General features: G+C 49.9%; 1 protein-coding gene across 9 annotated transcripts; it reads right to left on the minus strand.

Moving 5' to 3' along the window:
- Positions 1-1659: 1659 nt before the first annotated feature.
- On the minus strand, positions 1660-19232 carry LOC125160364 (H-2 class I histocompatibility antigen, Q10 alpha chain-like). Of its 9 annotated transcripts, XR_007150226.1 has the most exons (11): positions 18886-19231; positions 15645-15752; positions 10183-10443; positions 8798-9073; positions 6737-7012; positions 6516-6623; positions 6141-6173; positions 4255-5880; positions 3718-3888; positions 2505-2646; positions 1660-2382 (listed from the first exon to the last, which is right to left on the minus strand). XR_007150226.1 is itself a non-coding variant. In XM_047849279.1 (8 exons), the coding sequence occupies exons 1-8, from the start codon at positions 19106-19108 to the stop codon at positions 5816-5818; spliced, it is 1350 nt and encodes a 449-aa protein (XP_047705235.1). In that variant the 5' UTR covers positions 19109-19231; the 3' UTR covers positions 3904-5815. The 9 variants fall into 9 exon arrangements, 1 of the variants encoding a protein (XP_047705235.1); XR_007150231.1 differs by lacking the exon at positions 3718-3888 and having other exon boundaries at positions 1660-1979; XR_007150224.1 differs by lacking the exon at positions 3718-3888.
- Between the last annotated feature and the right edge of the window lie 846 nt (positions 19233-20078).

Genomic DNA, 20078 nt, shown 5'->3' on the forward strand with positions numbered 1-20078 from the left:
TTAATGTCCAGGGGATTCATCCATCCTGTTGTATGTAGTAGTAAATTCTTCATTCCAATTTGGTATAACTGCTCCATTGTGTAAGTAGAGCAAATTTGTTTACCTGTTCTTCTGTTGAGAGGCATTTGGGTTGTTTGCAGTCTGGGGCTATTATGAACAGTGCTTTGAACACTTGAATCTGTCATTTAGTGAACATATGTATGGCTTTTCTTCTTCTGGATGTAAGATTTAGGAGTCAAGTTACTAGGTCAGAGGGATACATAGGTTTAGTTTTGAGTACATCCTACTTAACTGTTATTATTTAAACCTTGGAATTAAGAGGTTTATTTTGGTTATTTCACTGGGATGGGTGGGGCTGGACCAGAGTGGGACACTGAGGCTGAGTGAGAGGTAGTAACTAGGCCTCTGGAGTGCTACCCCAGGCCTCTCCTTGCTGGCACCTCCCCAGAGCAGACCAGGTCAGCTAGCATGAGGTACCAGTCCTCAGGCAGCACACAAAGTTAGGGATCTCAGGAGCAGCCTGTTGTCATTATCAGGGATTTTAGGGGACACCTCAAGCTCAACCTGTCCCCCAACTCATTTCTTTCAAAGGGCATTCTCTTCACCTCACCACCTTCTTTCCAGCTAGCCTTTAGAGTTGAAGATGATGAGTGCCAGGCACCCCATTTCCTGATGGGGACAGATGCTGGATGGAAGACATATGATCCAGGACAGTTCCCCTGTGTCTTCTCCTCTGGTGTCTTGGTGGGGAAGATCAGGGAGCCTGTGTGGGTAAGAATCCACCCTCCCAACCCCCCAAGCCCCATCTGATTCATGGTCAGGTCTAACTTGGAGCCTGCAATATTCTCCCTGCTCCCAACATTCTCAGACACTCCCTAGCTCCCTCCTGCTGGCTGTTTCTTCCCAGGCAAATGTCTCAGGAGGTGGTTGCAAGGACAGATTTTGCCTTCTGAGCTTAGTACTCTGTGAAGGGAAAATGAGTTTTGGCACAGCCTTCATCTTCCTTAACTCAGGCTCAGCTTCTCCTCCATTTTCACTGCAATGCTTTGGCTCTCTGGATCTCTCCCTGTCCTGGATTTGCTCTAGCATGTGGCTCCGTCAATGTGGCCAGGAAGCAGGCCTAGAGAAACCTGAGGGTCAGCCTTTTGGCATAGGGCAGACTGGCAGACTGACTCCCTTTTCCCTCGCTGTTTGTCTTGAGGTGAAGCTGTGTGATTCCATTCTGGAACTTACTATTCAGTTACATGGCAGTCTAGGGGCAAGGCTAAAGAGACACAAATGAAACAGCCTGTGTCTTCAATCCTCTTCTGTTTACATTGGTCTGTGAGCTTCTTCAGGAAGTTAGGGGATTAAAAAAAAAAAAAAAAGACTCGTCCAGGACTGGGCCTTCCTCCTGGTCTTTGTTGCTGGCCAGACCCTGATTGCCTGGACACACCCGAGAGACATGTGCTGTGGGCATCATGGAACCTCAGAGCAGGGATGGCTAGGAGGGCTTCTGGGAGCATGACCTGCGCACAAGTCTCAGAGAATTCCTGGAGGCTGTGGGGAGAGTAGGTGTGGCATTCTAGGATTGGAACAGTGCAGTTACTTACAGGACTGAGGCTGCAATGGGGATAGCCTGTAAGGAAGCCTTGTATTTGGTGGACATAGAAGCTAATATTCATCGAATACTCATAATTTATTATTTATTAATCAATGCATTCATTCATTCGACACATCATCACAAAGCACAATTCCAGGCCACACTGAATTCTGCCCTAAATATGGTGGTCTGGAAAAAGTCGTGGTTTGGGACTAGAGTCCAGAGGGTTAGCAGGTAAGATCTGTGTCAGTGGAGGCGTATCTCAGTGCAGCCTGAAGACTAGAGGAGTCTGATGTAGCATTCCTCCCGTGGGGAAGATGTCTTGGCCTCTGTGAGTGAGGGGATGGCCTGTGGATGGAGATCCCATGGTTCTGACGCAAGGCCAGGCCAGTCTGGGCTGAGAGAGAGAAGCAGTTCTCAGGAGCAGCTAGTGGAAGTATTGCCCTGCTGGGTGAGAAGGTTGCTTTTCCTGTGGGTCTGTGATTTTTTGCAAAGCTGTCTTCCTGTCCTTGCCAGATTTGTAGGCCCCTTTACTGCTTCCAAGTGTGCTTAGAACCCTCCTCACTTGCCCTCCTGCCTCTGTCTACTCCTAAGACTGTGGTAGTAATCAGGGGGCACCCAGGGGAACACTTGGGGCTCAGATGAACTCCCTCTGTGTTTGCCTTCTGTCCTCTCACGAGCTTCTCTCCAGGCAGGAGTGGCTGAGGAAAGAACCAGGGAGGTAGGCAGGCAGGGCATCTAGGCTGGTCCTGCTGGGTCCAGAGCCCCTGTGTTTGGTTGAGATCACTGACCAGCCATTGCTAAGCAGAGAAACAAAAATGGGAGAGGGAGGAAGGCCTGGGTTAAGCGAGACCACCCTATTTTCTGGGCCTGTTCATCCCTCTGTGGAATTAGACTCGGGACTCCCAGGTTCACCTCCTACCTGGCCATGAGGTGCTGGTGCATGTTCCTTTGCTCAGGTTTTGCAGGTGCACTGGACTTAAACCAATATATGCTTGGGGTGTGGGTGGAAGAGAAAGAGAGATGTGCACTGGAGAGAGCTGACATCCTGGACAGGAAGGACTCTAACATGAGAAGCAGAAAGAGGTGGCATGATCATGGGGTTTGTGGGGGAGAGTGTGTCAAATTATCAGGGGCTTGTAGGGTGCTATATGGGGTTCCTTTAGGTCTAAATTTTATTTTATGGTTCCATGGGCAAAACACTGAACTAGTCTGTAAAGGAAATATGATTGAAACAAAATAAAGCTGAAGGATGCTCAGTTGCCAAGATCTCATAATCCAGTTATAGAGCAGATACTTCCTGAAGGTCAGAATGGTGGTGCCCTTGGCAACAAGATCAGATTCTTTCAGGGGTGTGAACTAGAAGTTATTGGGTTAGTAGGACTCAGGAAAGGGGAGAACAGCCCCCCCCCTGATGTTAGGGGGCAGTGTAGTGGTCACCCCTCTCCTCAAGATATTTTTGTCTACCAGGCCCTGTCCCCAGAGTCCCAGGTTCCCATGCAGATGTCAGGTTCCCAACTACCGGGAAGGTCAGGTAGGTGGAGGTTGAGGAAAGCCATCAGGAAAAGGAAGTGAGGTGAAAAAAAGGAATGGCTATCTAGGGCAGATACAGACAGCATAGCCCAAGCCCTCAGGCAATTTCTAAACCAAGTAGCCAATGAGGCCACTCTGATAAGTGGTGACCCTACCCTTTGGGTTGTGGCAGGTGGCTGGGGCTCTCCTGCCATCCTGTAGGCACCATTCTGAAACTGTATCAGTCCATGGCCTTTCTGCCCTCTCTCCTCATCAGAGAGATGGTCCTACAATCCTGCAGCCCAAGAAGTTCTCAGAGTTCTGCACATAGAGATGCGCAGAACCGAACAGGAAATTCTAGCCCATTCTGCCCAAGGCTCACACTTATAGAAGCCAGTGTCAGTGGGATGAGTACCTCGTCTAAGACTCCCTGAATTTACAAACTCTCTGTATCAAAGAAGCCACACAAACTGCTGGTCTAAGGCCTATGCTTTACTAGGCAGGACCAATGCTGGAGGATGGGGTGGGTAAAGTTAGCTGTGGGTGAAGGAGCCTGATGTCTCTGGGGGTAGGGGGACAGAAATGTGACATAGCTATACTAATTCAAAGTGAGACTGACTGACCAGAGCCTCCTCCCATCTGCTTCTCCACAAATACACTGGGCCCTCATGCTCCTCAGGGATGGAGTTTTGACCTTTGCTCTGGAGATCCTAAGCACATCTTCAAAGGTCAGCACAGACACTTGTGCCTTCCATTGGTGTGGGCCAGACCCACCTTGTGCCTCAACATTTTCACTGTACAGACAAGTGTAAAAATAAAATATTTATTATCACAAAATCTTATTAATACAGGTCCACAGCTCTTACCTGAAACCCTGGGGGCCAGATGTATTTAAGAATTTAGAATTCTTTGGGCTTTAGAAAATGCCAAAGTACAGATGCTGAATGTTACATAACATCTCCAGAGTTTGTCTGGGGCACCACTCCATAATCAAATATATCAATATATCTGTGGAAAATTGTGAAAGGGCACACTGGCCTACAAATAGCCTCACTTCACTTCAGGTTGGGTTTTGATGCCAAAATAAGGAAGGAACTTCTGGTTTTGGGTTAGGTTTTTCACAATTGCAGATAAGGGATTGCAGATTTGTGCTTACGTACCCATTTACAGAATGGCACAGATGTCATTGAGGTTTTTGGTGCAGTAGTGAAGTGCCCAGACTGTAGCCACAGACTTCCTGGTTTCATGTCCTGGCTCTGGCACAAACCAGCCATAGGACCTTGGGCTTCAATGTCTTCACCTGTAGCACAGGATTATTAATTCTCCCACACAGGCGTGTTATGAGGATCACACAGTTTAGTACATGTAAAAGTGCTCAGAACCAGCACAGCATGGATCCTGATGGCAGCACTAAGACAGGCAGACAGACATTAGAGACACATTTTCAGTGCAATCACATAGTTGCAAGCTCACTGCTGAGGTTCTTTAGGCCACCAGGGCAGGCTGAATCTGTCTAGTATCACAAATCTTTCACATCCTTCAGCTTGGGGCCTCCCAGGGCTGCAGACATGAAGGTTTCAGAAATCCCCACAAGAGGTTTAGTCATGCCTTGGGGCTCTACAGAGAGGCAGAGGGTGCCCTGTGAAGGGCCCAAGCTTGTGTCCTTTATGCCAGTGGAGTGGTCCCTCTGCTGTGGCTCTGGAGTCCTCTCCCTTTGCACATCTGCTGGCTGGCCGTGAGACTTGAACTGCTCTCTGGATAAACAAAAATGTGTGCTCCCCAGGAGATTCTTATTTACAAAGGAGACGTAGGGTTTCTGCTATACTGAAATTCAGAGAAGGAGAGGCTGGACCTTCCCAGACACATCCTTAACAAGAATTCTTAACAAGCATTTCCACAGGACATAGTGAAACTTCTCTTCCCCTTATTGTAAAAGTAACATGTACTTATTGTAAAAATTCAAACCATTCAAGAGGACAGGATGGAAAATACTGACTGTATTGTTTTCCATCCTTCAGCTGCCCTGGGCTAACAGGTCCCTGGGAACCTGTCCCTTGAACTTCTCATACACACAAAGTCACCTCCTGCTACACCCCCCCCCCCCATACACCGTCACTCCCTACACACCCTCACACACATCATGGACCCCCTTGTCCTCACACACCCACCCTCACCCTGCAGGAACCACATATCCTCACACCCCCCAACACTCCAATCTTTATAAAAGAAAATATACATACACACAAGAACATATTTATAAAAGGAGGTAGGCATTTGGCCATGCTGCCCCCATAACTCCTTGACTGTTCTTCTGGTTCTTCCTTAACTTCCCATAGCTGTGGTTTCCATGTTGGGGAAGTGGAGGTGAGAATACCATCACCGAACTCACAGAGTACCTGAGAGGCTCAGGTGGGATTTACACTTTACGTGAAATTATCGTGCAAATTGTCAAGTGTGAACCGATCTGAGGAATTATTACTGCCCTCCTTCCCACGCCCCCAAACTAGAGACAATTAGACTTTTAAAAGGACTTCAGGAAGATGGCAAATCTATCTTAGTGGCCCAGACTGCTTGTGATGAGGCTGATGGAGCTGAGGAGGGCTCAGTTTTGAGGTAGGGTGGACCCTTCACAGTTGGATCACCACTGCCAGCCAGCTAGCACACTGGATGCTCCCAAACCCTCTATAAAACACCTCCTTGATCTGTGACAGTGAACTTGTGTCAGCAGAGCAGCTGAGCAGCCTCCACGCTCATTGGGTTTTGGGAATTATGAGGCTCCTCTCCACCTGCAGGGAGAAAGTAGGGAGGTGATCCAGACTGCTCCCCAGCCCTCTCCCAAACTCAGCAGTGGCTCAATGGAGTGCTCCCTGCCCCCTCCACCTGGCTCCCAGATGGTGGGAGGGAGCAGAGGGTGAGGGATGAGGCCATGCTGGAGACGGAAAGCTTCCACCCACCACCCTGCCTCCATTTTTGGTTTTCAAGCATCTTAGCCATGCTTGGGAGCACCTGGGGCTTCCTCTCCCCAACCCACCCATCCCACAATCACCTGGGGCTTGTTTGCAAGATTCCTTATTCCTGGCTATGGGAAAAAGAACACAAAAGGAGAGACTAGGTGGGTGGTAGGCAGAGGTGGGGGTCCCAGGTACCCACCTTCCACTCCCTCTCCCCCTCTCGGGTCTTTTGAAGGTGAATCCTAGTGGTCTTCCCTGGCTGTGTGATCCACAGTGTCTTTAGGGCAATGTATGGCTATTGGGTGGGGGTACTTGGGCTTTTCCACAGATGGGGACAGGTGTTTAATAGTAGTTCCTTCTCCCCAAGAGAGAACAGTTCTGGTGGAAGGGATGGGAGCAGAGCATTCCTCCCTATAGGGTTGAGCTGGCTGTGAGGACCCTCCACCACTTTTTTTTTCTTCCCTACCTACCTTGAGAGTACTGCTTGATGAAAATCAAAACTCCAGCCATCAGCAAGAAAGTGATGAAGATGATGGAGATAACCTTGGCACTGGTTATCCACTGATGAGAGGGTGCTTCTAAGGACGGCAGAGAAAAGGGGGCACCAGCCCCATGCCATGGGACTGTCTCTGGGTTCCCTGGGGCCCTCCCCTGCTCCTCCTCATCCCCTCTACCAAGCCCATCTCCTCACCCCAGGCCACAGTGAGTGTATGGTTCAAGCTGGAGTGCTGCACATGGCAAATGTACCCATTCTCCATCCTGGCTGGCACCCGCACGGCCGCCCATGTCTGGTAGGTACCGTCTCCACCGGGGCGTGTCTCCACATACTCGATCTCTTGAAACAGCTCCTCCTCCCCCAGCCACCAGCTCAATGAGATGTCCCGTGGGTAGAAGCCCCGGGCCCAGCATCTCAGTGTGATGCTCCCATCCTCAGCTGTGTGTCTTGTCACCTGCACTTTGGGCGGCTCTGCAGAGAGAGGTTGAGGGAGGAAGGCTGGTGAGAAGCTGCTCTCTGCTCATTCCTCATGCCTGATCCTGGGCTGCTCTAGCATTTTCCAGGGTGGAGGACACCCCTTCTACCCACAGAAACCCTGTGGCTTTCTCAGAGACTTTACATACTTCCTCCATGACTTCTTGCACATGGTAGGTGTCTAACAAGAAGTGAAGGCAAGAATGATGGTCCTTCCCTCACTTTGGAAGGAGGTGGTCATGTGTGTAGCTCTGGAGCCAGACAGCCTGGAATTGAAGCCCAGCCTGACTCCTGTCCACAATCCTCCAGTCTCTCAGGGCCGGATGGGGATTCTTTGTTTTTTCCTCTCAGGATTGTTCCAAATGACATAATCCGTGAGTGATGGTTCATTTTGTGTGTCAACTTTACTGGACCACACTGTGCCTAGGCATTTGCTCAAGCATTACTCTGGGTGAGATTCACATCTGAATCAGTAGACTCAGTAAAGCAGATTGCTGTCCCCAATGTGAGTGGACTCCATCCAATCACTTGAAGATCTGAACAGGACAAAAAGTCTGAGTAAGAAGAAATACCTTCAGCTGGGGCATCAGTCTTTTCCTGACTATAGTTTCAAACTGAAACACTGGCTCCCTTAGGTCTCCAGGTTTGCCAACTGCAGATCTTGGAACTCCTGAGCTTCCACAATCACATGGGTGGATTCCTTAAATATGTCCCTTTCTCTTTCTCTCTCTCTAAACACATCCTGTTGGTTCTGTTTCTGTGGAGATTCCTGATGAATTCATCAGGTGATATGTGTGTAGAACATCCCCCTGCTGCTGGATGAGAGCTCAACACTCATTTAAAACACCAATATGGTGCTTCTTGGAGGCAGGGGCTATTGTTACCATCCCTGTAATACTAATGAGGAAACTCAGGCACAGAAAGGGCAAGTAACTTGCCCAAGGTCACACAGCTAGCCAGTCCTGGAGCCAGGACGTGGATCTGCAGGCTAGGCTCCAGTACCTGAGCCCTGACCACCCCGCCCCCCTCCCCCCCCAACACACACTCTACTCTCATAATCACATCTTCTCTTGATGTTATTTTCCCTGCCTTCCCTTCAAGGAATGTCCTCCCCATTGCCTCAGCTGATTCACATCCCACCAGTCCATCACCGAACATCCATGGTGTGTTGGGTGTTCTGACCAGCCCTACCCACTAGTAGCCAGCGAGGCCTCTGCCTCAGCACCCCCATGCACCCACCTTCCCTAGGGTCCATCCTAGTCCTTGTATCTCCAGCTCTGCTGGCTGGAGTCAAGAATTTAGGATGCACCTGGAGTCTGAGGAGCATGTTTAGCATGAGGGGTGTGGGGGCAAAGAGCCTCAGCTTCCCTGGCAGTCCCCAGTAGTCCAGGGACTGGCCTAGTCATGGATGCTATCCCCTGGGGCCTGAGGTGCATTTCCCAAGGAGAACCACAGGATGTTAAACCCGCAAAGGACTTTATGAGCCAACTAGTTTAACCTACTTATTCTATAAATGAATAAAATGAGGCCCAGAGTCAGAGCCTCATTCACCAAGACCATATCATGGGGCATGAACTCCCCATTCTACCTCACCTGGAATGAGGGCCCAAGGTCCAAGCTTCTGTGCTGCCCTACTTGAGGAAGCTGTTGGCTAGTCAGCCTTCTTTCTGGGGCCAATTGGGCTTGTCTGAGCCAGGGAAACACAGCCTATCTCCTCACCCCGCCAAGATCCTCAAGAACGGGAGTGTGGGCCCCTCTGTGTTGCCACAGGCTGCACCTTACCTTTCCGGGTGAGGCTCTGGCTGCCCAGCTCCAGGTACCTGTGCAGGGAAGTGAGGCAGAGGCCCTCCAGGTAGGCCTTGTCGTATTCGGCATAGCAGCGCTCTGTTTCCCACCAATGCTTGGTCTGCACAGCCACCGGCTTGGCTGACACCCAGCTCAGAGTCTCCAGGTCCAGTGACAGGTGGTCCTGGCCATCAAAGCCAAACTGCCAGAAGCTGCTGGTACGGCCGTCTTCCCGGATCTCACAGCCGAACGTTCGCTGAGTGCTGTGTGTGCCTGTGCATGTGGGCAAGCAGGCTGCGGTTTGCCTGGGCTATAGGTCGTATCCCTGAGGCTGGGGAGAAGCCCACCACCCATGGGTGCCTCTGAAGGATGGGAGGGGGTCAGAGTGGTGCCATTTACAAAAAATGCTCCCTGGGTAATTTTCATGAGCAGGCCAGGGCTGAGAAACCCGTTGGGCTTCTCATGTGAGAACACTTGCATACATAACTACAGGCATTGTTATTAGAAGGAAAACTCTGCTACTTATGGAAGTAAGATGTCCTTAAAATACACTCGTGGTAAGATGAAATCACACCCCAATTTCAGAGATGTGAAAGAGATGTTAAAATGTGAACCTGGCTGCTGCCACAGCACCTGGGGGCTGGTAATGCTTATTATTCTGGGGCCCCTGGGCTAATGTATAGCTTGTCCCAGCCTTGGGCTTTTAAATCTACTCCCTCTGAGGCATCTGGGACCTGAGGCTTCAGTTTGGGTTTCCAGGGACAGGATGGGAAAGGGCTGAGAACAAGTGCCCCACAAGCACACATGCAGCATTAGCAGCAGCCATCAGTAGGCATGAGCTAGCCTTTGCTGAGATAAGGAAGCAGAAGCCTGAGAGAATGCTATTCCTAACACTGGGTAGAGCAGGGGTCTTTAACTAGGTTCTCTTTCCCACCCTGAGCTGTCTGCCTAGTTCAAGTTCATTTGGCTTCCCTCCCTGCATGGCAGAGTTGGTGTCTGAGAGCCTGGTGGGTGGGTGTGATTTAAGTGTTTGGTGAGGATGAGGGATGAGGTAGGGAAAAGCCTCTGCCTCTGCCAGTCTGCTGAGGTCTGGAACCATGGGTAGCTGAAGGGGAGGTGTTGTGAGTCCCTAACTTCTGTGGATGCTTGCTGTGCTAGCCCAATGGGCTGGCCACTGGAGCCACAACTTATTCTGAAGGCCCCTATGGCCCCTGCTTGGTCCTTGTGGTGGGAAAGCTATGCATCAGGAGCATGCCTTGTACCCTCTTATGGGCTCAGTGGAGTGACCTCTGTTCCCAACTGGAAGGGCATGGCTGCCCAGAGGGTCAGCATGCAAAGTATGAAGGAAGGAGGATGTGGGGTGGCAGGAGCCTCTGACGCACCACTGCTCTGGTTGTGGTAGCCCATCACAGTCCATGTCTCCACCTGCTGCACCTTTGCCCAGGCTCTCTGCTTCTGGGTCTCTGTTTCCCAGTACTGGGTGTCCACAGCTGCCATCCACGGGGCCTGGGGCTTGGCTCTGTCCACACGACTGTCATAATGGATGAAAGGCTGGTCGTCCACGTAGCCTACAGCCAGAAACTGAGGAAGGCCCGGGCCTGGCTCTGATAGGGCCAGGTAGTGGTAGTGGAGAGAGTGTGTCCCTGTGAAGATATGAAACAATAAGGCTCCTATGCACTGCCAGGATCTGCACCACAGGTTGGGTGACTGATGGGATTGGCAGTGGAAACCTATCCAGAGTATTTGCTTATCAGTAAGAGCAAGAACTGAGAATTTCAGTTAAGAAAATAAGTGTATCCAAATAGTTTAAATAAAGAATCAATCAATCAGGCAAGCAAGCAAGCACTGAGGCCAAAGTTTATTTGCTCAGGCTTGTGGACTTTATTTTTAGGAAGTTTCTCAGCTCCTGACTCAGGCTTACTTGCTCATGCTTTACACTCATCTCTGTAAGTATGATTACTGTTTTTCTGTCTTACAATAAAAAAGGTATGATTAAAAAAAACTGATTGTTTTTAAGCTTAATTTACGTGAAGTTATTCATTCCCCAGAGATGCCTGATGAAGCTGAGCCATCACTCCTGGTTTGAACCATTGCTGCCAAGTTGGTGGCATCAATGCACTCTCCACTTACTCCTGTTCCCGTAGCAGACAGTGCTAGTCGTCTCTTCTCTTTATGTCCAAATGCTGCCCTAATATTTGTTCTCCACTATCTCCAGAAGCACCAACTCATCCATTCAATTGATGCTGGAGATGAAATCTATTTAGCAGCCAGGCCTGACTCAAGCTGCGAAAACAAATGCTGTATCTTTAAAAAAAAACCTCAGTCCACCTTTCTCAGAGATTCACCCAGGGCTCACTCCCTTAATTTTTTAAAAGGTCTTGCTCAGGAGGCGCCTAGGTGGCTCAGTCGTTTAAGCATCCGACATCAGCTCAGGTCATGATCTCATGGTCCGTGAATTCGAGCTCTGCGTCAGGCTCTGTGCTGACAGCTCAGAGCCTGGAGCCTGCTTCAGATTCTGTGTCTCCCTCTTTCTCTCTGCCCCTCCCCCATTCATGCTCTGTCTCTCTGTCTCAAAATAAATAAACATTAAAAAAAAAACAACAGGTTTTGTTCAAATGCTGCTTTCCCAGTAAAGCCTTCCTTGCCCACTCTGTTAAATACTTACAACCCCAGCACTCCCAACAGTGTTTTTCTCTAGGGCATTATTACCACCTCCTAGAGAACATGCACTTTATCTGTTTATCTTGTTCATAGTCTGTCTCTCCCCTGTAACATCCATTCCCCAAGGGCAGAGATTACTGTAAGGATCATTCTCCTGGGGCACCTGGGCTGCTCAGTCGGTTAAGCATCCTACTCTTGATTTTGGCTCAGGTCATGATCTCATGGGTTCATGGGATTGAGCCCTGTGTTGGGCTCTGCACTGACAGCATGGAGTCTACTTAGGATTCTCTCTCCCTCTCTCTCTGCCTCTCGCTTGTGCTCTCTCTTTCAAAAAAAAAAAAAAGAAAAAAAAAAAAAGAAAAGGATCATCCTTATTTCCCAGCCTGCAACAGCTGCTGGCACACAACAGGTGGTTAACATTTGAATATTCAGATATGAAGGGATGAGTCAAATGCATCCCCATCCTCACAACTCCTTCTGCTATTTTATAACCACATCAAACTCTCCCCGGGCGCTTTGTACCTGCAGTTCCTGCTGCTCCCTCTCTTCTCTCAGCCAATGTCTCCTCAGCCCTCAGGTTTGAAGGTCAGCGTCCCTTCCTCCAGGAACCCCTTCTGATTCCACCCAGACATCCCTCAGGGGTCTCTGGGCTCCCTATGAAACTGTGGGCTCCATGAAGGCGGGCAATACATCTGACTGTGCCACTAGTGTTTCCACGGGTCTTGGAAGAACACCATGCTTGGCATACAGTGGACACTTCCAGCGTTTACTGAGTTGGACAAAAAACAAGAACATGAAGGGCAATGATGATGATCAGAGCTGTCATTTTTGGACAGTGACCACTGTGTGCCCTGCACCAGTCTAACTGCTTTTCATTCACCATCTCAGTTGATCCTTAGGATAAACCCAAGAAGTTGATGTGATTGGCCCTGTTTCGCAGATGAGGGAACTGAAGCCCAGGGGAGGGCAAGTACAGCACCCAAAGTCGTAACTAGAAAGGGAAGAGCCCAGATTCTCTCCCCAGAGCCTGCTTTTTTTTTTCTTTCTTTCTTTTTTTTAAATGTTTATTTATTTTTGAGAGAGAGAGAGAGAGAGAGAGAGAGAGAGAGAGAGAGTAAGAGCAGGGAGGGGCAGAGAAAGATGGAGACACAAGCCGAAGCAGGCTCCAAGCTCTGAATTGTCAGCACAGAGCCTGATGTAGGGCTCGAACTCATGAACTGTGACATCATGACATAAGCCGAAGCTGGATGCTTAACCGAATGAGCCACCCAGGTGCCCCAAGCCTGCTTTTTCTAAGCTTAGGAAGAATACAGAGGAGCCCTCTTCTCACACTGATGAAACCTCCTTATGGGAGGTGAGAGGGATCAACGTTGAAAGTGTTTGAGTGAAGAACTGATACCAGGTCTGGACTGGTGTGGGCCTCCTGGGAAATGACTGAGTCTCAGGGTGTTGTTTCCTTGCAAACCACTGAGTTAAGATTAGTGGGATGCTCCTGGCCCAGGAGCTGTAAACAGGCATGCAGGCCTTGAAAGGAACAGAGGTTGTGGCTTCTCTATGTTAAGGTGACCCACCTTCTCCTTGGCTGTGATCTGCAGAAGCTCTGCTTGTTTGTGGGGTGATGGAGGGCAAAGAGCCTGTGCCCTTGGGTAGCTGCTGGGCCTCCTGAGTGGTGGGGAAGCCATGCATGTTGTAGTTTCTGTCCTGCCTCCTCCACAACTAAGGGAGCACAGTATGGTAGCTGAATCATGCCCCCCACTCCCACAAGATATCCCTAGAACCTATGAATGTTACCTTATATAGTAACAGGGATTTTGTAGGTGTGATTAAATTAAGGATCTTGAGCTTAATGATGATTGTAAAAAAAGATAATAAAAAAGGTTAAAAAATAAAATAAATAAAAAATAAAAAGAAATAAAAAATTAAGGATCTTGAGATGGGGAGATTATCTAGGATTATCTAGGCAGGCCATAAATGTGTTGTTATGAAACGGAGACAGGAAGATTCCATGACTATCAGAGAAGATGATGTGAAGATGGAACAGAGAAAGAGGCAGGAAGGTGCCATGAGCCAAGGAATGCAGCTCTAGAAGCTGGAAAAAGCAAAGAAATGGATTCTTCCTGAGAGCCTCTGTAGGGAGCTTTCCTGTGGCACCTTAGTTTTAGCCCAGTGAAGCTCATTTTGGACTTCTGACCTTCAGAAATCTAAGAGAATAAATGTATGTTGTCTTAAGCTACCAAGTTGTGATCCCCCCCCCTTTTATTTTAAATTTTGTTTTAATGTTTATTTATTATTTTTGTGAGAGAGACAGTGTACGAGCGGGGGATGGGCAGAGAGAGAGGGAGACACAGAATCTGAAGCAGGCTCCAGGCTCTGAGCTGTCAGCACAGAGCCGGACGCAGGGCTCGAACCCATGAACAGTGAGATCATGACCTGAGCCCAAGTCAGACGCTTAACCGACTGAGTCATCCAGGCACCCCGTGGTCCCCTTGTTATAGCAGCTATAGAAAACAAATACATATAACATGAGACTAAAGTCTGTTGTGTCTTGTGAGTTTGGTGGGCAGTTCAAACCCATGAGCTCTGGAGGTTCTGCTGCCCTGAAAAGGAGAGAAAGATGCACAGTCTGGGAAGAGAGATGTCCTCTGAAAGCTGTGCCAGTCTTTAAGCTGCCACTAAGACTGAGGCCTGGGGAACGCAGAGTGAGGGTGCAGGGACCCTGGTATTCCCACCACTGAAGCAAAGAGGCCGCACAGGTGCTGACATGCTCTTTCCTAGGTGTGGGAAGGTGGGAAAGAACAAGAGATCCAAGTTCAGGCCTGCAGGAAAGACACCAACACACATCTGGTTGTTTCGTTGGGGCAAGTGCACAATTTGCTTCCTAGGTAACATTTCTATTTATTAATATTAGCTGCTCTAGTAGCCAGTTACTTTAGTTTAAAAAATGAGGGGAAGTCTATCAATGTATTATTTTTTTTTTTTTAATTTTTTTTTTCAACGTTTATTTATTTTTGGGACAGAGAGAGACAGAGCATGAACGGGGGAGGGGCAGAGAGAGAGGGAGACACAGAATCGGAAACAGGCTCCAGGCTCTGAGCCATCAGCCCAGAGCCTGACGCGGGGCTCGAACTCACGGACCGCGAGTTCGTGACCTGGCTGAAGTCGGACGCTTAACCGACTGCGCCACCCAGGCGCCCCTCAATGTATTATTTTTTAAAATCACAAAATAGTTATAAAGCACTTAGGTGCTGGGCCCTGTCCCGAGCACTTTACAAAATTTTGGCTCCATTAACCCTCATGACAATTTTATCAGGCAGGTATTGTGCCACTACTGTTCCTGTCTATGGGGAAACTGAGCCCCAAAGAGGCAAAGTCAACTGCCAAGCTCACACCAGTAGCAAAAAGCAGGGCCAGACTGCATTATTCAGATTCTCAAGGTGTCCCCTGGCCTGCACCTGCCCTTTAGTGAACACATTATAAAGACTAACAGTGTGTGGCTGGCTGGGGGCACAAAAGTGGCCACATGCCCACTGCTACCTCAGGCTCTGTGTCATCATCCACCCCTTCCCTCACTGCTGATTCCTGGTTACTGGGCCACATTACCCACCCCTCCCACCCCCCACACACAAAAGGGGCAGTTCTGCCCTCTTATGCACAGCCTCCCTTTTTCTCTGACTATGGTGGGGAATGAGGTACCCTACCCCTTTCCTGCCCCAATCTCTGTAGACGTTTCTGTATCTGCCCCACCTCCCTACAATCCATGTGGATTACAACTCTCTAGCTGTGTGACCTTATTTCACAGCTTCCGGCTTTGGTTTCTTCCTCTGTGACCTGCTCCACTGGAGCATTTGGTGAGGTAATAAACACAAAGAAGTATAGGCATGGAGGAAGGGTTCTGTGGACATCATTTTCTTATTCTTAGTTCTTTCCTATCTGGTAGGGAGAGGTGGGCATGGGAAAAAGAGAGCTGGAGTATGGGGGGGATGAGGGTAGGGAAAGATACCTAAGTGAAGCCCCCCTGGGGTACCTTCCAGAGGGTATGGCCTCTGTGTCCCCTACCTAAGCAAAGACAGTCTACCAGGTTCCCAGACTGTACATGCCCTTCTGTAAGCTTGGGGGGTGTGGGGGGGCAGCTCCTGGTCTCTGCCATCTTGCCTCCTTTTTCATCACATGGGCAGAACCTTACCTCCAGGCCATGGCTTGTTTTCTAACTTCAGGTCAGCCAGTTCTGCCATCACCACCTTTGCTAAGGAAGCTGGGCCATCAGCTACCACAGGCAGCCCCCAGGGACTCTCTGCATGGGGGAGAAGGAAAAGGGAAATATGAATCTCAAGGCATAAACATCCTACACATCCTTGTCTCTGCTTGGAGAGATGGCATGAAATGACAAAGAGGCACATTGGAAGGGAAGAGGGACATAGGAGCCTTGCCTCAGGAATGACCAGAAACTTCCTTAGCATGCAAGTATAAAACCAAAAGGGCTGAGTTCTGGGTCTTGGTGCCAGAGCTTTATAAGGATTAATTCATGACATTTTTACTGCATTTTTGTGAGGTAGGCTGTTCCCACTTAAGAGGGAAGCCAGGGCTGGGTTGCTCATACCTCTGCCAGAGGTTTTCCAACCAGCTGCCCCTGTACCTCCTGGCAGCTTTGACAATTCTGCTACGGACACACATTTGGTTGGTTTGGAGGGAAGAGGAGAGGACATTAGCAGGCACTGAAACCTCCCAGGTAATGCTCATGTGCTGCCAAGTGAAGAGCCCATGCCCTCTTGGCTCTGCCTGGCCCTGCCCAGCTTTGTACACTTGCTCACCTGGGCCAGTCCTGACCTCTCCCCTTGTGACATTACTCATTTGGCAAACATCTGTTGAGCACCTACTACTATGAGCTAGGCACTGAGCTAGGTGGGGGTGTGTGTGGGGACAGAGAGAAACCAAGACAGACATGGGCCCAAGGAAGCTCAGGTCTGACAAGGAGGTGGCAATTGAACAATTAAATAAGTAGGTCCAATAAGGTGAGCAGGGCTGATGAGCGTTGTGGTGCAGGAAGTACCAGGCTCCAGAAACACCCTGGGGTGGGAATGTGCTGGGGTCAGGGGCCTTATAGGCTGAAACCTGGAGGGGATCTCACCAGCTGTGAGTTACCAGGCAGTGGAGTTGGTGAGGAGGAAAGAACATTCTAGGCTAGTGAATCTAGTGTGGTTCCAGGACCAGCTGTATCAACATCACCTAGGAATTTTCTAGAAATGCAAATTTGCAGGACCCAACCTAGCCCTACTGAATCAAAAGCTCTGGGGGTGGGGTCCAGCTTTCTTTAGTTCAACAAGTCCTCTAAGGTTTGGGCCACTTCAAACTTCCCTGCTGCAGCACTCATGATAACTGCCCCATGAAAGCCACTTCCTCATTCCCTAGCTTCTAAAGGGAAAGACTGGCATCCAGGAGTGTTGTGAGCAGGCAGCCAAAAACCTCTGGCTACCTCCCCTCTGTATGCCATCTCCCTCCTACAGTTTGGTAAACCCTGGGGTTATCCTCCACTCCTTTCCTCCTCTTTGGTTTGGAGTCCTGTCTCCCTAAGTCAATCGCGGCCATTCCCTACAAAGGCTACAGGGCCTTTGTGCCCACACTCATGACCATTCCTGCCACGCAGAACTAGAATCACCCATATGCCCCTGTATCACACCTGAGGACTTGGGGGTGCTGTAAGTAGAATCTCTAGAGGCTGTATGTAACTTGAAAACCAAGACTGGTTATACAATCTTGGCCCAGAGACACAGTGGCCCATGCCCTTGGGGTCACTATTCCAAGGACCAAACTCTTCCCCAATCTTCTTCCCAGACATCCAAGCTGATTCTCCTTCAAGTGTTTTCCAGGGGGAGCTGAGGGCTGAATCCTTCTGTAGATGCATCCTGTTGAGTTTGGGAGCCTCAACTTGGAGGGAAAAAAATAACCTCTTTATTTTCACTAACCTCTGGCTGAAATTTAGCTTTTCTCTCATGATGAATGAAGGCAACAAAGCTCAGCAGGATTAGCAGGGCCTGTGCTTTGTTCTCAGACAGAAGCCACAGGTGTTTTTGAATCACAATCCAGTTGTTGCAGACACCTGGAAATATGCTTTAATCTCACTACTTACAAATTCTGGGAATTGTTGCTATTCAGTGCGTTATTAAACGTGTTAACTTAGAAGCATACATTCTACATCTCACACATTTATATTTCTATTTAAAAGATTTTAATAGCTTTTAGAAACAATCAGATTCCTTTGTAACCTTATATATTTCATTTTATGTATTAAAAACATTCTGGGACCGGGTCTAAGGCATAGAAAAGGTTAAGAATTCCGACTTTTGGGGCTCCTGGGTGGCGCAGTCGGTTAAGTGTTGGACTTAAAAGCTCAGGTCATGATCTCACGGTTCCTGGGTTCCAGCCCTGCATCAGGCTCTATGTTGACTGCTCAGAGCCTGCAGCCCACCGCAGCTTCTGTGTCTCCCCCTCTCTCTCTGCCCCTTCCCCGCTCATGGTCTCTCTCTCCTTCAAAAATAACATTAAAAAAAAAAAAAAAAAATCCGACTTTTGATCCTGCCACCTAGCGTCCTGAGCCGTACATTAAATCTGTAAACAGTAAATTGAGAAGTGTTCTGTGAGTTGAAATGGCTTCTTGTATGTGAAGTACTTAAAATAGAGCCTGGCGTAAGGGTGACCAGCTATTGTTACTTCTATGATGGTGGACATTTCCCCGCCTGTGCTAATAAATGTTCGGGTATACATGCGGCCCGGATGGGCAGTGCCCTATGGGAGCCGGGGGCGGGGTGGCGGGGTGGGGGAGTCCAGGATGATGTCAGGCCCAGCTACCAATGCTGGAAGAATTAAAATTGGGAAAGAATGGAAATTCCTGACCAGGTCAGAGAAATCTTCCTCACCCAACAACCCACGCCAGGGGATGCTCGGGTAACCCAACAGAGCCTCGCTAAGGCTCCAGGGAGACTACCGCGAAGGGCGGGCGCCTGCCCCAGCTAGATAGCAGGGGAAGTGCCAGCCGCTCTCACATTCCTGACTCCACAAGGGCTTCACCAGGGCTTTGTTGGAGGACCTGGCCCCAGAAACCGAGTGGCGTCCAACAGATGTGCCCAAGGGCACCCCCAAGAAGGTATGGCATCGGCTGCGTCCCAGGCCGGGGTCACCGCCAGCACCCCACGTCCCGCCGGTGTCCCGTATACTCTAATCCATATCCCGGTGTAACCGTGGGAGCCAGCAGACAGGAGCTCTAACGCAGGGCCTAGCGTCTCCTACAATCCTGGGTCGGCTCTCCCACCATCCTCGTTCCCCAAACCCGGAAGTGGCCTATCTCTCCCTGCCTCCCCCAGCCCCACCCGCGCTCTGCTGGGCAACGATTGGGGTTCTGCCCCTGGCCCCCAGACTCTCCGCCCAGTCACCTGCCGTGAGCTCCCGCAGTAGCGACAGCAGTTGCAGCAGCAGCAGCATTGTCCGCGGCGGCGTCCAGACGTGCGCGCTCCCGACGACCCGCCAGCCGGTGTCCGCCAGCCTTGCGCGCGTCCCTAGGGCTTCGATTTCCCCGGAGTCGGTCTTCAGCTGTGGGGTCGGTGGTCTGGCGCCAACCGGGGAGAGCGAGAGCTCAGCTTTGGGAAGGCAGCGCATCAGCGACCTCAGCCCGCCTCGCTCAGCTGGAGTTCCAGCCTGGCCCCGTCAGCCTCGGGCTCCGGCTCCCACGGCCATTGTCACAGCTTCCCCCACTCCCCCGCGTTGTCCCCCACAGCTCCTCGACGGTCCCCTTTATATATACATAGGAAAACCAATCGTGTTGGTAATTGGCCAGTGAGGATCACGTGGTTTCAAGGGTGTTTAAAGGTCAGAGGACTTCTGCCACTCCTGCTACACCGTGTGCCCATAGTAACCTGAAAGTGGAACTGGGGGTGCAGCACCTGCAGCATCAGGAGGATGTGTCCAGACGTGCAGAGAAGCATGGCTCTGATCACTTCCAACTGGAGGACAGCAGTACAGCATCAGCAACAGCCTGGACATGAGGGTACTCTGGCTGGAAGTTCTGGAGAGGGGAGGGACAGGGAGCCTGGCCTCCTCAGATTCTTGCCTGCCCTGTTCTGCAATCCCACATCCCTCCCTCTTCTTTCTTCTCTTTCTCTTCCTCCACTTTCCACCCTGGGCTCTATAGAGAGGTTCCTACAGGCCTGCGTGTGTCACTAGGCAGGTATATCTCAGCTCCTCCTTGGATACAGTCTCCACTGTCACTCACTTCTAGTAGCTGAGTCTGGTGTCTGGAGACTCCTACCAGGTCATGTCTCCATGTATTCTGTATCTTGGGTCATCTCTTTCCTGTCTAGTAGTCCTCCAAGCATGGTATCTTGAGGGAAGGAGCCAAGAGCTCAGGCTTTAAAATGGTTTCTTCTACATCTTGGTGAGTGTGTGCATATATGCATGGTCACCTATGCTGATGGAGAACTGGAGTGGAGCAGAATAAATGAAGTTAAGGTGAGGCAGAGACTGGAGGGGCTACCCTGGAGCTTTACTCCCCACTCCCATAAACTGGAAAATGGGGGGCTGGATTAGGAGAAACCACTTCCAGAGCCAGACTATTTTCTGAGTTCCTGAC

This window comes from Prionailurus viverrinus, chromosome A1 (assembly GCF_022837055.1).
Source record: "Prionailurus viverrinus isolate Anna chromosome A1, UM_Priviv_1.0, whole genome shotgun sequence".
Lineage (NCBI taxonomy): Eukaryota > Metazoa > Chordata > Mammalia > Carnivora > Felidae > Prionailurus > Prionailurus viverrinus.

What these genes read in the sequence shown, in the direction of transcription:
- LOC125160364 (XM_047849279.1), bottom strand. Translation starts at nt 19,108, where the DNA reads ATGCGCTGCCTTCCCAAAGCTGAGCTCTCGCTCTCCCCGGTTGGCGCC. An exon ending in CCAGAGCCTCACCCGGAAAG is followed by an intron (nt 7,013 to 8,797) that starts GTAAGGTGCAGC and finishes CTCTCTCTGCAG; the next exon opens with AGCCGCCCAAAGTGCAGGTG. An exon ending in CATCAAGCAGTACTCTCAAG is followed by an intron (nt 6,174 to 6,515) that starts GTAGGTAGGGAA and finishes TTTTTCCCATAG; the next exon opens with CCAGGAATAAGGAATCTTGC.